Source organism: Pituophis catenifer, unplaced genomic scaffold (genome assembly GCF_029215685.1).
Source record: "Pituophis catenifer annectens isolate HBS135680 unplaced genomic scaffold, rPitCat1.0.hap2 SCAF_7, whole genome shotgun sequence".
NCBI lineage: Eukaryota > Metazoa > Chordata > Lepidosauria > Squamata > Colubridae > Pituophis > Pituophis catenifer.
The window spans coordinates 49,524,264-49,545,261 of record NW_027256887.1 but is presented as its reverse complement, the minus strand read 5'-3'; the positions used below and the strand labels follow the sequence as shown (position 1 = coordinate 49,545,261).

Below are 20,998 nucleotides of genomic sequence, written 5' to 3'. Positions count from 1 at the left end.
TTTAACATAATTGAAAATGCATAGTGCTTGGTTTTAATTTTTTGCAATTAATTTTATATCACTCAGAAATACTGAAGTAATACCTAAACATAAGTGATGAATTAATTTTTCAGCATTTATCTCTTAACCATCCTAAGGGAATGATGGAAGGTTTTTCCAAGCTTTTCCTGCCTTCAAATATAAGCATACATTTCAATTTGCAAATATGATTAGATACTTTTGAGAATCATTATTAGAAGACTGAGTTAATCTTGTGCTGTGCTCCTCAGTGTTTAACAATGTCAAATAAAAGCCAGAGGTGCATGCATTTTTTTCCTTTCTGAAACTCCCAGAAAACTGCTGTGGAGTGTCTGAACAGGGAAGCTGTTATATTAGACTGAATATTAGAATGTGTCTTACAGAGTTGCAATAAGAGGGAGTAATCTCACTATAATTGAAAACTGTAGGTTTCCTGTTAGTCTGAGAAATATATGAAAAGTTCTGTATACGCCCTGGCACTGCATAGTTAAAAACAATCCCCCTAACACTACCCACATAATTGATCAGGTCACACACTTTGAGACCTGTATCCTCCTACCCCAGAAAAGAAAATTGTTATGGCCCTTGAATCAAAACATTATTTACCCCTGGATGTAAGTTATTTATAGTTGCAAACAAAGCTAACACATAATTGTAGCAAAATATCTTTTTAATGGTAATTTTATTAAAAAGTACAATCACAATGATAAAAACTAATACAAACTAAAAAAATAAAAGATTCAGAAAAGACAATAGAAAGGAAAAATAAGTACAGGTAGTTCTTAACTTACAACCATTCATTTAATGACATTTGACATTACAGTGGCACTGAAAAAAGTGACTTATGACCATTTTTTACACTTATGACTGTTGCAACAGCCCCATCGTCATGTGATCACAATTTGGACACTTGGCAACTGGCATGTATTTATGACACTTGCAAGGTCCCTAGTTCATGTGATCACTTTTTATGATCTTCTGACAAGGAAAGTCAACGGGGAAGCCGTTAACAAGGTAGCCTTAACAATCTTGTTACTAACTTAACAATTGCAGTAATTTACTTAACAGCGTTGGCAAGAAAGATTGTAAAATAGGACAAAACTCACTTAGTAATTATTGTGCTTAGCAACAGAAATTTTGGACTTAGTTGTGGTCATAAGTCAAGAATTACCTGAATATTAAACTAAGAGAAAAATATTTAAAGAAGTGACTCCCGTTATCACAAGTAATAACAATTTTAACAACTTAATTACCTTCTATTAAAATACAAAAATACAATTTTGTCATTTCAATCCTAATCAGCAAAAGTCCATATCCAGGGAGAGCACATATCTATTTTAACTTTGATCAAAAAATCCATCTTTATATTCTTCCCTTGTACTTTTAACAATCTTGATTTTTGGTCATTATATAATGTCCCAGAACTTTCTTTTCATTATTTTCTTTGTCCCGTCTCATAAAATTCTTTTTTTTTTTTTGGTGCAAAAAGTTTTTTTTTATTTATTTCCAAACATACAAATTACATCCTTTCAGAAGAGAGCTTTGATCCGGTCATCACTTTGTTCAATTTTTAACAAAATTTTATCTATTCTATTTTGCCATAGCACTTATTTCTAAATCTTAGATCACATATTCAATTAATACCATCTTTAAAAAATTAACACATATTACAATTACTCTTCTATTAACCCACCTTAATTCTTAATTCAATTAATAACTCATAATACAACAATTATTACTCTAAATCCTCACTACTAACAATACAACTTGAACATATTTATACTTCATTATGCTCATTAAATCTTTATTCCATTATTATTTTATCAAATTTAAAACTTATCTTTTTAATTTTAGAAATATAGCAATTTAACATTTAAACATAGTTCTTAGTTCAAATAATACTCTTTAACACAATTTCTCAATTATCCTAAATTCTATCTATCAAGCCATACCATTTATATAACACCAATTAAGTAATTTTTATTTATAAATCATAATCATATATTGTTTGTTTTCTTTTCTTTTTCACTTAAGTAATAAATGTTCAAATTATCACAATTGCTATACATATTTAAATAATATTCCAATTATTATAGCTATCAATTTTCTAATTTAAGCTTTTCTTTTATCTTTCCACTGTTAATCCCAATGTACAAAATACATCTTTATTCCACTGTTAATCCCAGCGTAATCATCTTTATTTTTCTCGTTGTTAATCTCAGTGTAATCATCTTTATTCACTGTTAATTCCAGCGTAGTCATCTTTATTTTTCTCATTGTTAATCTCAGTGTAATCATCTTTATTCCACTGTTAATCCCAGTGTAATCATCTTTATATTTCTCAGTTAATCCCAGTGAAATCATTTATTCCACTGTTAATCCCAATGTAATCATTTTAGTTACTGTTAATCCCAGTATAATTATCTTTATTTTTCTCACTGTACTCCCAACATAATTATCTTTTACTTTTGTAGTTATATTATTTAAAATATTCAAATTATAACAATTGTTATAGGTATTTAAACAATATCCCAGTTATTATAACCATCAATTTCCTCAAGTAGTATCTTTTAACATCTTAATAAAAAATTGGTTCATTATATCCATTGCTATATTTCTTTTAATGTAATCTATTTTCCATATATTTTAGCTTCTATCCCTATTTCATTTCTAAATATCTGTAACATAATTCTTCTCATATTTGTTTATCCCAATATAGTCATTTATAAATCCAGGTCCTGGACTTCTTTAAATTTCTTAATATTTTCCAGCCTTTTATTCCTTTATCATTCAGTATTAATCTCCATATAATCCTAATTATATCATTATTAATCTCATTATAGTCTTCATTGTGTTATTGTTAATCTCAATATAATTTCTGGAGACCTCCTTTTTATTATTAGTATTCACATGTTTAATTATTTGTTCATATTTAATCACAATATCTTTATCTTCTTTATTTTCCACTTCTATGTCTTATTTCTCCATCTTCATTTTCTTGTCCACACATGTATACTCCATTTTGATTTTTATATCATCAAATTTTGTCCTCTGTGCAACATTATAGTTATTTCTTTTATTTCCATTCTCCAAATCAAATAATTGCTCCAATTATGAAAGTTCCATTGTATTCCCTTCTATTTCTTTTTTTATTCCTCCAAAAGTCAAGCCTCTTGTAGACAAGAAAATCCTTCTCCACAAGTTCTCATGGTTATTATCTATGAAGTTCACAATTTTCCAAAACAAAGAACCAAGTTGCAATGTTTCTTTTTACTCCAGATGGTGTCTCTCTGCAATCCACAATTTCCAATTGCTTAATAAGTATCCATTTTGTATCCATTACATCATGACCTTACTTGACTTCTCTTTTTTCTTTTTCAATTTAAAAATATCAAACATATTTAAAGTCCAGTCCAAATTTAAATAGCTCTTCTCACTTCTTTTTTCTTTTTTCCCCTTTTATTTATACATCCCTTTTTTTTCTTAAAGCTTATTATCCATTCTTTTTATTTTTCTTGCCATTTAAAAAAAAATGGAAAAAAAAGGATGTCTTTATTTCTTTCCAATCCTTTGACAGTATCTAATTGTTTAAAGTTTCCAATTAGTTTGTTCAGAAATCAATTTTCAATTGGTTTTTGTCTCTTCCAAATTACATTTCAAAATCCTCTATACCCCCATGCTCCTTAGCCGCTATAACACATTAGGGGTCTTATAGTTGTAAGATGTTTCTCTTGTTATTATTCAAGCCTGACTTGGCTGTCACTCACGCGGCTTCAAAAAGACTCCATTCTGCTTTTTTTTTCTCTCCAGCTCTATACTTAGCCTGGTTGTCCCAGCTTTGTGGCAGCTGCCATGGCTGCCTGTTCCTCTTGATCGTCCGAGGCGCCTCTCTTTCTTCCCCATCCCTGCAGGGCGGTTCCGGTCCGAAGACCCATCGGCAGTGGTTCGGCAGCAGGGGTTTTCGCAGCGCTCATCGGAGCCCGCTATTTCCCCAGCTGTCTCGCCACGATGCCAAACCAGAAGTCCCGTCTCATAAAATTCTTGAAAGCTTGAACAAGCCTCTTGTAAATTCAATATAGGAAAATTATAGAGATTTGTTACATTAGTTTGTTACTCATATATTCTAAATATTAAAAAATACAAAACATCTTTTGTATGTCCAGTGTACTACCTTTTTCCATATCACTCTTGTAGCCTGTCATTTTTAAATCCACTTTCAGATCAGTCTCAGTCTCAAATTATAAGCTCCGGTAAAACTTGTTCTCTTCCATAACACCTTTTAAAAACAGTCTTATCTATAGAGGCAAACACTCTTAAAATTAACTTCTGAGTCCTTTGTTCAAAAATATCCTTCAGTATATCCAAAATTAAAATATGTTGCTCCATTCTGTATTAATAAGTCAATAAGTCAAATGTAAGTGTTCTTCTCCTTTAATTGTAATATTTAGTTCCTTCTAGTATCCAATCTTCAAAGCCCCATCCTATCATTTTTTTAAGAATTCAAACCAAAAGCAATTTTCCACAGTAATGATTCTTGTAAATAATTCCAAAATCTTACTCAAATGTATCTAGGCCATTAGCCCATTTTTATCTTGCCAGAATCAAAATTTTAACCACCCTTTTGCTCTTTTTTTAATAAAGGTCCTTAAACTAGTATTTAAAATTTATTTCAATAAGGATTGAAGTAACTTAATCTGGTCTTTTCAGACTCAGTAGATTATTAGTAACTGAAAAGTAATTAACAAGCAATTTCTGAATATGTGAACCCAGTGTCCTTTTATAGGTGCCATTCATGGTTTGAGCAAGATAGCTATTCCCTCATCTGCCATAGTTCTAAACCCATCAGAGACTGTTGTCTTGCAGTCTCCTCATGAGGAATAGCCATCCAGCATTTGTGGATGATCTGGCAAGGAATTACAACAAATTTATCTATTCGCTGGGTCATCATTATGCTATGGTGTTCAGTTTACCATTTCTTCTCCAGAAGTCATAGTTTAATATCCTGAACGACCTAGATGATATGATCACTTTTCATCTCTGCAGAAACCATTTCAGAAGTAGGAAGATTTATAGCAGGGATGAACAACTAAAGGCCCTGAGATGTTGCCCATCTACAAGACCTAGTTCTTTCATCACAGGGCAAACTGATTGGAGTTAAAAGTCCACCAATATTTGGAGGGCCACAGGTACACATCTCCAGTGTATAGAACATACACTTGTGCATTTACAGCCTTGTCAAATTACAAACTATTTGACAAATCATACTTTTGTTAAGCTATAGGAAACATTTGCTTTAAAAAAAATATCTGCAGTCTTTTGAAACAAAAATCTATTGCAGACAAGACTACGTGGAAAACTACAGCTGACATATATTGAAGAAGCTGTGAAAATCTTGTTTGTTAAACAACTGGGCATTTTCTTGAATTAATGTCTGATTGTTTTCTACTTTATGATTAGAGCATAAATATGTTGAGGTGCTTAGGTGCAGCTTCTAAGAAAACAGAATGATTGTTTCATAAATCAGTTTGTAAAAGTTTTAAGATGAAGTTAAGAAAATTGGTTTATTATTATTTTTAATGGGCAAAATGAAATTCATCTATGAAAACTATGTTTTCTCCAAGGAAGGTAAATACTCTTGCAAAGTGGGGAACAAAAATAGAGGGGTGCTTTCTAAAGTTCAAAGAGAATAGCAAACAAGTGAAAAACTTTAATATGTATTATCAGTGACATGGTGCATTACAATTTTATTTCATCCATACTGAATTCCATTTGTGATGTTGTTAGGTCTTAGCTCCTGCTTTAACTATCTCTAATGCACTTTTAGGCATGAACTTCTGGAGGAAGCTCGGAGGAAGGGGTTACCCTTTGCACAATGGGATGGGCCAACAGTAGTTGCCTGGCTAGAGGTAAGCTTTAGGAAAATCTTCTAAAAATATTAGTATACCTGATTGTACCTTCTACATCAGCAGTTTATAATTTAGGTTGAAAACAGAAATAAAGACCCTGTTAAAACTGTTAATTCTCATTTCCCTCTTGAAATAATGTCTATAACAGTTCAGTCTTACATAGAATTACAAATAAGACATCTCATACTAGAACTTTAACTGAAAAATGACCCAGTTAAAAAAAAAGATCAGCATATTTCAACCAAAATCTGTAGGAATGATAAAGTGAAAGTCCATTCATATTTGGAAGTTGAAATGTAAATTATATTTTTATAATCTGAGAGAGAATGAAAAAAATATTCTTGAGGAAGTGGGAACTTTAAAATAGTTTAAATAAGGTATAATGTCCATCATGTGATGTATGTGAAATATATATGAGAGAGAAAACTACATAGCATTTGTAAAAAAAACTTACATAGAATCCAGAAGCAGGGTCTTCATTTTTTAAAATTATACTACTATAAAATAAATTTAAAATCTGCAATCTAGAAGTAAATTAATACAAGAAAGCATTTGTAGACATGAGTATTGTGTGTTGTTATGTTTGAATGTTACTTTAATTTTAACTCGAGTAATAATCCTGGTTTTGAGCTTTGCTTCAGTAACCAATTACTAGATCCCCAGATAATTATAATGTCATTTAATCAATAATTATTAATTAAAGCACATTAAATTAGTCAGAAGGCAGGCATTTTTCATGAGGGCTTTCAACATGAAAGGCAGATTTTTAAAAATTGTATCTTCTTTGTATTAGTTCATATCCATTCATCATTCCTGTCAGGATTATTATTTTTTTCAGACTATTATATTTAGATTATTGTTTGTTTTAGAAAAAAAATAGTTTTTCTGATAGAGGTGTTACAATGGAACCAAAGCTGATTATGGGATGACACAATTATATTCCTATGTTTGGGGAAAAAGCTCTGGTCATTTAATATTTTTTTGAAAGAAAAACTTTATAAGAAATCTAATGTCAGAATGGTGTACTGCCTTCTAAACCCCAATACCTAAGCCTGATCTTGCTTACCCAATCATTATTATGTGTATTCAATGCAGTCTCCCCATTTAATTCAGCCATGGTAACGAGAATAACCCTATTGCTCTTAACTACTGATTCTCCATCCCCAACAGCTTTGGCTAGGAATGCCTGCATGGTATGTTGCTGCTTGCCGTGCAAATGTGAAAAGTGGTGCCATCATGTCTGCACTGTCAGATACAGAAATCCAGAGAGAAATTGGAATCAGCAATCCTCTCCATCGCCTGAAGCTCCGTCTGGCAATCCAGGAGATGGTGTCACTCACAAGCCCATCAGCCCCTCCAACTTCTAGAACGGTGAGTCATCAAGCATAAAAAAAAACTTTGCTGGATCTGTCAAAAGATCAGTACATATAGGTACCTCTGGGCAACCAAGTAATGAAGAGGATAATAGCTTATTCCTACTTGTGTTCTCCTGTGAGTGACTTCTGAAGAAAAAAGCCGTTTTGTCATTCTAGATGATAGGTATTGATAAATATATCTTTTCTCAGTATGGCCTATCTTCTCTTGTAGAAGGGTGAAACCGTTCTAGTCCAGAAGTTAGATTCAGATGATAAACTGGATAACATTAGAGTGTGGGGAAAATGGACTAAAATTCAGCCTATATAAAAAAGTCATCTTGATGTTATCCATTTTTCTATGGTGTTAGCAGAAGGCTGTATTTTCCTCTCATGCAGAAAATGCACCCCTGAAGCAGGGTGCTATCTGTGTTTCCCACAAGAACTAAGATGGCTGCTGTGCACTTTTCTGATACATGGAAACCCATCGCAGCTCAACTTCCTGGAGCTCCTCCTCAATTCCTTTCCTTGTCAGGGAAAATATGGGAAAGCTCCCAGACCATTGATCACCGTTTATTTTTCTGGATTACAACCATCAAACTGAAAATCATATGGGACATTTGGGAATTAGTAAGAGGTGGCTTTAAAATGCAGAAGCCAAATAGGCCAGCTTAGTAGACCAGGTCAGATGTTCCTTATTTATTTCTTGTTATTTTTTTAATCTTTAATAAGGTTTCTTTGCACTTTATCTAGGATACAGAATTACTGATTGAATTGTAATCCTTCAGATGGTTCACCCAGGTTTTTATACTCCTAAATTATGGCTAATATCACTTCAAATATATTTATTGATTAAAAAATATGATGCCCAATTAAAGCATTGTTTTCTTAAATCCTCATTTCTTCCATTATATTACTTTTCAGGTCATGTGTAACAACAGTTGAAAGTACAGTATCTCTTGCATCAACTTCACAGATGATTTTCCCATATGCAGGACTACATATTTCTAGGGCAATTTCTGTGTTTTAAAATATGTACAGTATATCCTTAGATTCAGTGAAATGTTATTTCCATAAAAACCAGTATTCTTCAATCTAATGAGATCCAGATTTGTTGAGATTGCAAAATCTAACATTTCGAATTGTTGGCTATGCTGAATAGAAATTAAAGATATTACAGTTCCGGTGTATCTGGATGAAATCAGATAAAACTGCTTTAAATTAATAATGCTTATGAAGACAATAATAGAAGTGGTAGGGATTATTTGCTCATATTTTTTTAATAGAATGCAGATGCTCCCTTCCATATCAGAATAATTCAACTGAGGGATTTTTTTCAAATTGCAGGGGGAAAGCAGCTATTTAACAGTGCTTTCTAGCTGTACCTCATCTGAGACAAGAATGTGGTTGTGCTCATTTTGATGCTGTATGCTGTTAACTTACAGTGTTGCTGCCTTTCTTCTTTAACACTGCTTACCTAATATGGATTTTGCCTGACCCTGTGGGCATGGACAATAGCCCTCAGGCAACGTCTGGGTAACCCATGAAGAAATGGAAAATCTTGCAGCTCCAACCAAAACGGTTAGTTCTAATATTGCCTATTATTGTTATTGTAGTGTCATCATAGGAAATCTTTAGGACTACTAAATATAATATGGTAATTTTACAAAGTGATCTTTGTTTTACACAATAAGCTCCATATGTGTAGGCTATTTTATGGAAATGTCTGAAATGTGTTGTAAATAATTATAAACTAATTAAATAATTTGTATCAAAATAAATACAAATGCATTAAAATTGAGAAATCAAATCAATCCTCAGTTGTTTAGTGCATATTTATGTATAAATCCCACCTTGTTTAGAAAGCTTCAAGAGAAAGCTATCATAACAAGTTGCTCTGACATTGCACTTCCCAAACCTATTCCTTTGGCAACCAGGGATATCTGGCCAGGATATCTTGGGGACAGCAGTCAGTAGCTTGCTGGCCCAGCTGCTAGATAGTTTGGATGATTGCCATGGGATTGTCCACAATGCATATATATTGAGGCTACCTTTCCTGTTCAAGCTTTACAAAAGCTTGCGGACAATTCAAAAGCCCAGAGAAAGAGGCATGGTGCAAAAGCTTTAATCAGTTGGTGCCCATGATTGTCAACTGACTCACCAACTAGTAATTTTTCAGCCTGGGGCAGGAGTGGGCAAATGTGGCTCTTTTACAACCTGTGGACTTCAACTCCCAGAATTCCTGAGGCATCCTGAAAAATCTGGGCTGAAAAGAGGCTTGTTTACTGTCTCTTTTCCTCTCCTCCTGACCAAATTTTATGACAACCTGGAAAAGAATATGGGATTATAAAGATATATTGTATTGCTCTATTTATATCTTTATTTATTGGTTTCTAAATGTTCTGTTTTTTGTTCTTAATTAACATTGCTAATGGTTCTGTTCAACTTGCAGAAAGACAGTGAGGAAGGCAGCTGGGCTCAGGTATGACCCTTTTCCTCTCATGTTTTTTCTTTTAACATGACAAACAGTGGTTCATTTTCTGGAAATAGGAATGATCAGCCCTTGTATAGATGAGAGCACATTGATTAAACTATAGAGTGCAGTTAATAGACAAGCAATAGACAAGTTGGGGGAGTTCACCAATGTGGTACTTTTCACATTAATCTAGTCTTAAGCCGAGAAGTTTAGGAGCTGAAGATGAGAAATTAGCTGATGAATTGGCACAGCTCTACTGCAAAATTTATTTCCTTTGTTTCTCTGAATGGCCGTATACTAAAAGGATCTGTAATTCTGTATGTCTATAATTTGCAAGTAGGAAAGTTTACATATTACAGCAGCTACAGGGTCAACTCAATCAGTATTCTGTTACAGCTTGACAAAATTAGTATACCTACAACAGTACCTATAATGATAATTTTATTGGATTGAGGTACAAGTCATTGAATTGTGTTCTATGATCCCAAAGCTAGCACAATTTTTTTACTCTGGTAAAAACCCCTTTTTCACATGAATATCAATACTTTCCATTTATGCAGTTCTTTGCATAAGTGCTTTGACAATACCTTGCAACATAATTACACTAAGTAATGATTGTGCTAATTATGCTAGTTATTTCACAAATGATTCCACAACTATGAAATAAACCAACCACCACAAAAAATGTACCCCTTTTAAATTTGCTTTTAGCATTATACTGTAAATGAATACAGCTAATAAATCTTATCTTCATACTGCTTGCATGAACAGCTTCATTTGGCAGAAATACATGTCCCTAAATAGATGTTGTATATTATCTTTTTCTTCCCATATCCAGAATCACTTTTTCTAGATAGGTTTCCTGTTTGTTTCCTTCTATTCCCTTTGTTGCATGGCATCCATACAGTATTCTTTGTATATTGTAGAAGTAAGCTACCTTTGCTTATTCCAAAATGCTTATTATTTCACAATTCCTAGCCAGCTCCCCATCCAAGTATTTACTAGGACCAACCCCACTTCATTTCTTAGATCTGCGAAAGTTGGTTAGATGTTGCTACCTGGTGACATATTGGAGTAGGAATGCCATGTAATTAGAGCTGTTCACCTATAATGCACTTCTTTAACCTGATGTCTAGGCTAGGAATTGGCTAGGAATTCTAAAATGTGTTCTTCTGAACTTTGCGGTAGTTTTAGCTATGAAGTCATGTAAGGTATGGCAGATTCTTCCTTTGCTATTCTTGTTTTTAAATTGTAAGCTGCTTAGAGACTTTCAGGAATTGATTATCTCCACAGACATTTCAAATCTAGTTTTTTTTCTTTGAAAACATTTCTCATCCAAGAACTGAAGTGTGTGTGTGTGTGTGTGTGTGTGTGTGTGTGTGTGTGTGTGTGTGCGCGCATAGTGTTTGGTGTAATAAGGTAACCATTATGTTTTCCTATTTTTCCCCCCATAGACCCTAGCTTATGGTGATATGAACCATGAATGGATTGGTAATGAATGGCTTCCCAGTCTAGGGTTACCACAGTACCGAAGTTACTTCATGGAATGTTTGGTGGATGCAAGGATGTTAGATCATCTAACAAAAAAAGATCTCCGTGTACATTTAAAAATGGTGGATAGCTTTCATCGGTAAGTTATAATATTTTTAATAATGGGCATGCATAATCTTCACTCATAGAGGTCTGTACAACTCCTAAATGAATGATATATATTTATATGAGAGAATAAAAACATAATCAATCACCCTAATAGTCAACATATTAATGTTATGATTTCTGCATTCTTCTCTCACTCTAAATTATTTGCTCCAAAATAGTTCCAGTGTTTATGGAACCAGATAAGAATTTTCAATAATAAAACTTTCCAATTGCCTTATGTTATGTTACTTTTTTTTAAATAACAGAACAAGTCTGCAATATGGAATCATGTGTTTAAAGAAACTGAATTATGATAGACAAGAATTAGAAAGGAGAAGGGAAGCAAGTCAGCATGAAATAAAAGGTAATGCTTTACTAACATAACATAGTTTTTTCTGAATGCTCATCCTATAAAATATTCCAAACAGAAACAATCTCATAAAAGTACATTGAAGTGCAGGTGACAAAATGGTAACTAAAACAATAAGTAAGTAGTAAGAGGTTTATGTTTGCAAGTAATATCTATCTATTAGCAATAGTTATCAATCTGTAATGGAAAACTACTAATAGATGGCATTACATTAAACAGCTAACATTGTTAATCTAGAGATGATTAACATTGGATAGGCTTTTGGTGTCTATGTGCTTTATCAGTATAAACTCATCCTTGTAACTTTTCATGTGTGTGACAATATAAAAGGGAAAACATTAAAAATGGCATCTAGCTTCATAATTAATTAGATTTGTACTGAAGTATTTTTCAATTACATCATTAGAGAATATAAACAACATAAATTTTTGTTGCTACATCAGATGAATTTGTCACTAGAAATTTCATGTATCCATTTTATGGAAAAAATGCTTTACATTTTGGAACAGGTCTAACAGTATTATGGGACTATAATATAATTTTAAATAGCTATGTTTGGCTTAGCTCAGATCTTTTTTTCTTATGTTTTAAAAATTTGGTTATTAGCCTAACCCTATAACCCTAACCCTAACCCTAATCCTTTTTGTCTTTTTTACAGATGTGTTGGTGTGGAGCAATGACAGAGTTATACGCTGGATACAAGCAATTGGATTACGAGATTATGCAAACAATGTGCTAGAAAGTGGTGTGCATGGGTCACTCATAGCCTTAGATGATAACTTTGATTATAGCAGTTTAGCCTTATTGTTACAGATTCCAACACAGAATACCCAGGTACATAAATTAACTATTTAAAACCTGTTCAATTTCCATAGGATTTGAAGTATTTTTTAGATTATTCTACTGAGTGATTTGTTTAACCATAGGCACGGCAGATTCTCGAGAGGGAATACAACAATTTATTGGCACTAGGAACAGGTAGACGCCTTGATGAAGTAAGTAGTCTTATTTTTATATAATGAATTATGAACAACAGAGAATAATAGATGTTTGTTGTTTCTATAAAATTTCATATATTTTATAGAAACAACAAACATCTATTATTCTCTGTTCATATTTTAAATACCTTAAAATAGATGGTTGAACATTATTACCATTGCAAATTTATTTATACATAGATGAGAAAATAGAGAAAGGCAGGAATTAGATATTATGGCTATGCTGGTTTTATTAGAAAAGAAGAATGTAGTCACATTAATTCAGAATACGTTGTGTATCCAACGAGAAAACAGGTCACTAGCTTATTTCTGCAAAATTCCTATAGTGTAGTCCTTTGACAAAATGAAGTCTTATGATACTTAATACATGATATTTTTGCAGAAATAGTCCAAATTGCCAATATGTACATTAAGACATATACCTGCAATTAGTGATACGATATACTACCAGTTTCTTTTAGCCATATAATTTTCCTTAGTTATGAGACTACAACAGTAATTAAAACCAGCACCTTGAATTAAATCCAGAAGCAAACTGGCAGCCAATGCAGTTCATGGAACAGAAGTACGATGTGTTGTTTTGGGAGCACACGTAACTTGCCTGCACCATTGCATTTCCATTAGTTGGGCAGTTCCATATGCAGTGCGTTAACAGTATTTCATTCTGGGATGACTAGGGTATGGGTGACTGAACAGAGTCTCTTGATAGTGCACAAAGCTGTGCAAAGGCCCTCTTAGCCACAACTGCTAAATCAAATGAAAACCATTTAATTGTTTAATATTTCTGTCATTACTTTTGTTATATTCTGAAGTTTTTGTAATTGTCAGTGTACTCTGGCTATGTCATTACAGATGTAACGAGTGCACAAATTTTTAACCTGTTTTCAAAAAGAAACCAAATAAAAATTTACATAGTATACTGTACATGTTTGCAAAAACCTTTTTTAATAGGCAATAATCTACTTTCCTGATTATAACATTTCAAAATGACAGCTAGTCCAAGGAAAAGATTTCAGCTTTACTAAAATAAAATAAAATAAAATATTGTATGTTGCAGAGTGATGACAAGAATTTTAGGCAGGGTTCTTCCTGGCGAAGACAGTTTCCTCCACGTGAAGTTCATGGAATCAGCATGATGCCTGGCTCTTCAGAAACACTGCCAGCTGGGTTTAGGTTAACTACAACATCAGGACAGTCACGAAAAATGGCAACTGATGGTAAGCCAATTAACAGCTACTTTCAAAACGAATGTTCCAGCTTTGCATGGCTGTTAGTTACGTTTAATGTAAAATATTCAAATCAATTACATCTATTTCACAGCTAATAAAGAGTAAAAGAAATACATCTTTGAGAGGCAGGGAAAAGGCAATGGGAAAATGGAGTTAAGTTTTCAAATAATGTTTTAAACTATTAACATTCTGCTTGTAAAATGTTTGATTATTAGCAAAATGTCTGTTATGAAGAAAATATGCAAGATATGTGTGAATACAAAAAAACAATATAGATCTCCCATTCAAGACACTTGACCCAAAATTAAATGTTTCAGTTGCTAATTAAATATTATTAATGATTTAATTCATATTTCTAAATTAAAGCACATTATCCGATACTGGATTTGTTTCATTACTGGATTAATGCATTATTGGAAATCCCAAGGGAGCCTTCTCACCTGACACAGGTGGACTGTTCTCCCTGTCTCCAGCTCCACTGGATGTCTGTAGGTCACACAAGGTATTAAATAAAAATTCTAATTACATATTCAGGTTTGGAGTTTATATGGGCTATGCAGTTTGGACATATGAACATAAGCTCCACTTGAACATTTAGCCTACAGATAAATATCTGAAGTAGAATAAATATACCCTACCTGCCTTCCATTCAAAGAGTAATATGAAATATATTGTTTGATCTTGATTTTATATATCATGGAGGCAAGTACGTTTGTTAATATATATGATGAAATAACATTATTTTAGGCAAAAGACTAAAAGAGGAAACAAAGCAATTGAACTAAATAATCTTAAAGGTAAAATAAAATAATTCACAGCTATTTATGATATTAGAAAAACCTCCATTAATGATGTTTTTCACCTTCTTTCAAGTTTCTTAATATTATTGGATCTCTATTTGCAGTTGCTTCATCTCGGTTACAGAGGTTAGACAGTTCTACAGTTCGCACATATTCATGTTGACATATCTAGCATGAAAAAGAGCTCCGAACTGAACTGAAGTGAGTATTCAGACAAAAATACATGAAAGTTTGCATTCTTTATGGAAATGAAATAACAGGGATACTTTAGGTTACTGCTGGAGGCTTGTGCATGGCAAACCTGTGACCTGGGCTGTAACCAGTAGTGGGGTTCAGCCGGTTTTCACCGGTTCAGGCAAACCAGTCATTAAATTACCCATCCCTCACTATCAAAGTGGATCCTGGGCACTGCACTGTGCTGCAATGGAGAAACGGGCAACAGAGCAGCCGGCACAAGGGAAGGAGAAGGCCGTTTTCCCTCTTTTTTCTCCCTGCTCCTTCTCCTTCCCTCATGCCGGCCGCTCTGTTGCCCGTTTCTCTATTGTACCACAGCACCCAGGATCCACTTTGATAGTTGGGGCGGTGTAATTTAACAACCGGTTCACCCAGGATCAGGTTGGCTATTGTGGGAGGCTCATCCAGCATGTGTGGTGGAGCTGGAGGACGGGGATGGGCCACGCCTCCCATGACAGCCAACCTGACCCTGGGCGAACCGGTTGTTAAATTATTTGAATCCCATCACTGGCTGTAATATTTCAGGTTGAGATGGACAAGATACATATGATAAACTATTCCTCCATGCCAAGAACTTTTTTGATATTTCATATCCTAGGTGGGCTCTTCAATCTTAATTTCCTTAAGATACAGCTTTCATACTCATTTTTGTTGTGCCTGCTTGTTTCACGCTGACATCCAAAGGATTACTGCAAATATTTAGAAGGATATACAAAATTTGCCACACTTTAGGGCAGTTTCAGCCATGTTCTAGAGCCACAGAGAATGGAACATGATTGAATGGAAGAGGGGAGCAGAGGCCAGTTTCAGTCATTTTGTAGCAGCTACATTTCTGATGCTACCTCTGGACCCAATAATAGATCCTGTTTCAGTGGTGGGTTCCGCCGAGCCGGTAGCGGTGACAATATGACGTCACTGAACCGGTTCTGCCCCACCCCCATCCGTGTTATTCTTACCTTTTATTTGGTCCCACCCCCAATCTATTGCTGCCTCCTGAGTCCCAGCAGATCGGCTAAAAGGAAAAAAACTTTAAACTCTTGCCCCCGGGGCTTCAAAGGGCCGCCCTACAGCTGATCAGTGTTAAAAGGCAATGTAGTGGTAGAGTGGTGCCTCCAAAAACAAATGAGTAGACCAGTGCCTCCAAAAACAAATGGATAGACTGGTGCCTCCAAAAACAAATGAGTAGACCAGTACAGTTCTGCAAGCAGTTAAAAGCCTGGTAGACCAGTACCTCTGCTAAATCCTAAAGAATTGTCACATGACCATCAAGCCATGCCCACAGAACCAGTAGTAAAAAAATTTAGAACCCACCCCTGTCCTATTTGTATTTCTTCAGAAAATAACAAACAATTCTTATTTATTTTCTGATATACCTGATACTGTATATATATTGATGGCCAAATTGGGAAAACAAACTATTGCTCCAATAGAGGAAAGTATACCCCCATCAAAACTGGCAGAGTAAATTTACACACACACACACACACACACACACACACACACACACACACACACACACGAGAGCAGACCTTCCACTCAGAGCAGACCTCATACTCATACTGATAATGTTACCTATTTGAGTAATGAAACATTTGCAAGCAAACAACAAAGTTCAGAGAGCACTAAGAACTACACAAACTCTTGGTCATAACATTGAAGACATTTGATAATAATGCTTCTCTAGAAAACACGTTATATGGCAATCATTTCTTTCAATACAAAATTTGATGTACATTGCGTAGGCCCACTAGGCTCCTTGAAAGCTGGAAAAAATCAGGATCCAATAATATTTTATGTTCTTAAAATTATCTCCTAAGTGTGTGTCTCGTTCTTCCAATAGTGTCTCTGGCCAAACTAAAGCTGTCTTCTGAAAATTATAAATTATTTTTCTTGCCTCTCACCCCACATTCTCTTCTATGAGTTGGTATAATGTTTATAATCTTAAAAAAAAACTAACAAATACTGATTGTATCTTCCTCTATACTAATTGCTCACTTGCTGAATGCTGCTTTCTTCCTATCTGATATTAACCCCTGCACCCAAATGCTGTTCACAGTAAACAGTATAGCATGGGGTTGCGGAATAAAGAACTTGATTTGCTATTAAAAAAAAACAATAATTAGTTTTGGAAATGTAGGCAAAAATTAACTTTTATCCAGGTAATTTATAATTACTACTGTTCAAATTGTGATGTTACTCACAGTCCAGTGCAGTAGCACCATTAGAACCATGATGATATTTTGTCCAGCAATGACTACACAAATCCTATAATCATGAAAACATCATCTTTCAAAATGCGTATATTTTTTAAAATACTTCTTAAACATTATAATCTTCCTACTAGAGAACAGTAATCTCAGTATTTTTATTAAAACATGCTATTCATTAAAATAAATTTGTACTCTCACAAAACAAAATAATTTTCCTTATTTTATTTTTTTTCAAAATAAGGTAGTGGTGTTTAAAAGAAAAAATAAGACACAAAGAAACTGTAATCCCTTACAACTGTTTTAATAAATAAACTCCATTGGTTTTACTGAGATTTTTTCCAGATAATCTAACTGTATCTACATCCTCAATATATAGCATAAGCATTTCTACTTCATGTTATTCTAAGATTAGTTTTTGAACCAAATAGAAAATTACAAGATTTCTTCAAGCTATTTTAGCTATTCTTAGAGATGAGTTTAAATGCAACCAGTGAATCTTCTACCATGTACTTATACTGATATCCCATCTTCACTCTGCCTTACTTCTTTCCCACCTCAATTAAGTTTTATTTTACAATTGCTAGCCAGAGATTATTACTGTAAAAGAATCTATATCAGTGTAAATGTTATAATTAAATGAACTGTTTTTCCTTACTTCTAGATGCCACCTCTTTCTTCTATTTTACCTGAAGTGCACTACCACCATCTTAAGAAGCTTTTTATTCCAAGAACAGGGTAATAGGGAAGAAAATATAAATGTTTATCAAACTAAAATGCGTGGTGATCTTTTTACATATTTAGTTGTATTGTGCAACCTGCCAAATACACTGTTGCACAATTTTTCATCCTTTCTGTGGAGTTGACACAAAAGTTGGTCACAAACTCCACTGAAATGACTGAATAGTGTGTAGCAACAATATTGTCCAGATTGCACATCTAATGTAATTTAATTAATAATAATTAGTAATTTTTAAAATTATACATCATGACAAATTTGGCCAATGTGCAGAAATAATGCTTTTATTAAAAGGGGGCCTTCATTTTGAAACGTGTTCCATCTGTTTTATTGTAATATACTAGAATTACATGTATTTATGGTGGAATTTCTTTTAATATGTGTCTCATGTAAATGGATATAAATATGATTTTTTAAAAAAATATGTGGTACATGGGGTCTTAGTGCAAACACTTGGCAAATACATTGTCAGGTATACTGTTTGTATCTTTTCATTCCACTATTTTTTACAATTTTGAATTGTAGCAAAGTCAATTGGATATTGAATAGCAAAAAGTTATTAGATGCTTCATCATGTTCCTACTTTTTCAAAAAAATATACCATTATTTAAAGTAAATTCTTGCCTCTAATGATCAAGAGGGAAAAGATTTAAACATGAAACTTGAGCCAAAAATGGACCTATAAAGGCAAAACAGAACTCTCAAACACATATACGTATACACACAGAAATGCATACAAAATTGTAGAAAAGCACTGTGACTGCTCTTTTTTCTAAAACCAACATGAAGAAAAACTGCAAAAATCAGAACAAAAGCAAGAGACATTTTCCTCAATGGCTACGAAGACGCAATTACCAAGAAGCAGCTAGCTTTGCTAGTATTTTTTTCCCAAAATTCTTCACATGCTAGCTAAAATTGGCCTTAAACAAAATGATGAAAAGAAAATAAATCTAATTTTCAACGTTTCAGTTGTATAACAATACCCTCCATGTCTTCATTTTAATAGGGTATTGAACAGCTGCTTGTCTAATGTTAGGCTTTCATTCAAAAGTGGCCTTGCTGAGACTTCACTGAAGTCAACTTTATCAGAGGAAATAACTAAAAGACAAAACAGTTATTATATACTGTATAGAAGTTTAGAGGAGAAACTATTATCTGCTGTGGTTTTATTTGATGGTGTTATTGATGTTTGCCCTTTGTTATATTGGAAGTTTCAAAGTAAGAACTATTTAATAATGTAATTTAACTACTCTATTTGCTAATAATCTTGCTGCCTGGTTGATCTTATTGTAGCTTAAGTCCTGTCCTTCAGCAGGCTTATCTGCAAAACATCTGCACGTGCATTTGTTTTACTGCATTTTTAAAATTTTAAACAGATTTCAGTTAACTAAATGGTGACCGATTTTTTTTCTCTCCCCCTTGTCAATAAAATAAAATCAGTACTCTTTTATGTGTTCTGTCTGTGGTAGAGTTGCATATATCATGGTTCCAACCTTAATTTTGAAAGACAAACATTGTTTAAGTGACAGATATAATCAAGACATTCTTATTTATCAGGTTATTAAAGAACAGAATGTTTCCCATTCCAATGATTTGGAAATTTGAGAGACCCCATTTTGAGTTTGAAGCAGTTGTTTGGAGTTCAAAATGATTATTACATATCACAGATTGTATCGGAGATCAATTCCTTTCTAAAATGTTCAAAATATTAGCTTCTTATTTGAAATACAATGTTTTAAAATTGAATAACTTGATTTACTCAAAAGTATCTGAATTTAAAGTGGTTTGCACACAGTAGTATGAAATACACCAATTTCAACTCGTTCTAGTTGTATTGCAAAATGTTTCTTTTCATTTCACTACTGTGTCTTTTCCAGCTGAACATCTTCCAGATAGAAAATACATGTTAATTTTTAATTTGTTCTCTGCCTTACCTTTATGATCCTTGTGGAGGCACAGAAGAGGGCATGTTTTTTCTAAAGCTGAAATGACGAATTCATAATCTACAATCTACCAGCCTGGAGCTACAGCTCTACACTTCTGTTCCAAGTGTTTTGTGAATTACATTTTTTTTTCATGTTGGCTTGATCTTTTTTCCCCTGTCAGTAAATACTATTCAGTGCTCTGCGTCATTAGGCTGCTGAGCGAAGAGCAGAAGAAAAAGAGCATTATTTCTTAAGAAAACATAATGGTGGGGTCTGTATAGGAAGCCAGAGACCACGTAGCCTTTGGATTAAAACTCATCCCACTACCCCCTCAACCCCCCAAAAAGGATTACTGTACTTGCCCACAGCTACCTTGTCCAAACCCATCTTTGCTTAACACATAAGAAAACTTGGCCTCTCCTTTTAATCAAAGGGGGATTCCTTAGTTTGCAATTGTACTGTATTAATCAGTAACTTCCATTGAAAGCAACTGGACTCATTCCAGAGAATTGAAATTTGACTGCAAGAGTTCTCAGCACATGTTAGATTAAAGGAGGGCGAGAGAGAGGATAAGAGAGACAAAAGATTTACTCAAATTTATTTTCAATTAAGCAATTTTACTGACTTCCATACAAGCAGGTTGAACAACCCTCAACTTATTTCAAAATTCTTTGCAAGCAAATAGACAATTCATAAACGCCATCTGTTTTCTAGCACTTTTCTAAGATAAGGATAAAGCAAAAGAGGATGTTAGAATGAAAGAGGAAGCTATTTTCATCCCCTCCCAAATATCCTCATTACATGAAAGCCCCCAACAAATTACTCATAAAGGGATATGGTGCTTGCTTGACCCTCCTCCCCAAATAAACACTTTTGGGGTGTTTCTCTGCCTTTCACATTTCAGGCTACAGGTAGGTGTTCAGATAGGTACAAAAAATGCTTTCAGGTATTATAGCAACAGAACACTTCAACTACATTAAATACTCCCCCTGGCCACCCTGCTCTCATAATAAAAGAGCCTTACCCAAATTCATTATCTTATCTTATCTTATCTTATCTTATCTTATCTTATCTTATCTTATCTTATCTTATTATTTATTTATTTA

General features: G+C 33.6%; 1 protein-coding gene across 1 annotated transcript in view; it reads left to right on the top strand.

Annotated features, from left to right (window-relative positions):
* The window catches only part of PPFIA2 (PTPRF interacting protein alpha 2), a 201,399-nt gene extending 183,465 nt beyond the window's left edge, over positions 1 to 17,934 (top strand). Inside the window, exons 22-32 of the mRNA XM_070947496.1 lie at positions 5,843 to 5,924; positions 7,095 to 7,295; positions 8,795 to 8,857; positions 9,729 to 9,758; positions 11,207 to 11,382; positions 11,657 to 11,754; positions 12,419 to 12,594; positions 12,687 to 12,755; positions 13,816 to 13,975; positions 14,892 to 14,988; positions 17,893 to 17,934. Coding sequence (XP_070803597.1) covers positions 5,843 to 5,924; positions 7,095 to 7,295; positions 8,795 to 8,857; positions 9,729 to 9,758; positions 11,207 to 11,382; positions 11,657 to 11,754; positions 12,419 to 12,594; positions 12,687 to 12,755; positions 13,816 to 13,975; positions 14,892 to 14,950 — 1,114 coding nt within the window. The 3' untranslated portion in view covers positions 14,951 to 14,988; positions 17,893 to 17,934. The remainder of the gene's footprint in view (positions 1 to 5,842; positions 5,925 to 7,094; positions 7,296 to 8,794; positions 8,858 to 9,728; positions 9,759 to 11,206; positions 11,383 to 11,656; positions 11,755 to 12,418; positions 12,595 to 12,686; positions 12,756 to 13,815; positions 13,976 to 14,891; positions 14,989 to 17,892) is intronic.
* Positions 17,935 to 20,998: the final 3,064 nt, after the last annotated feature.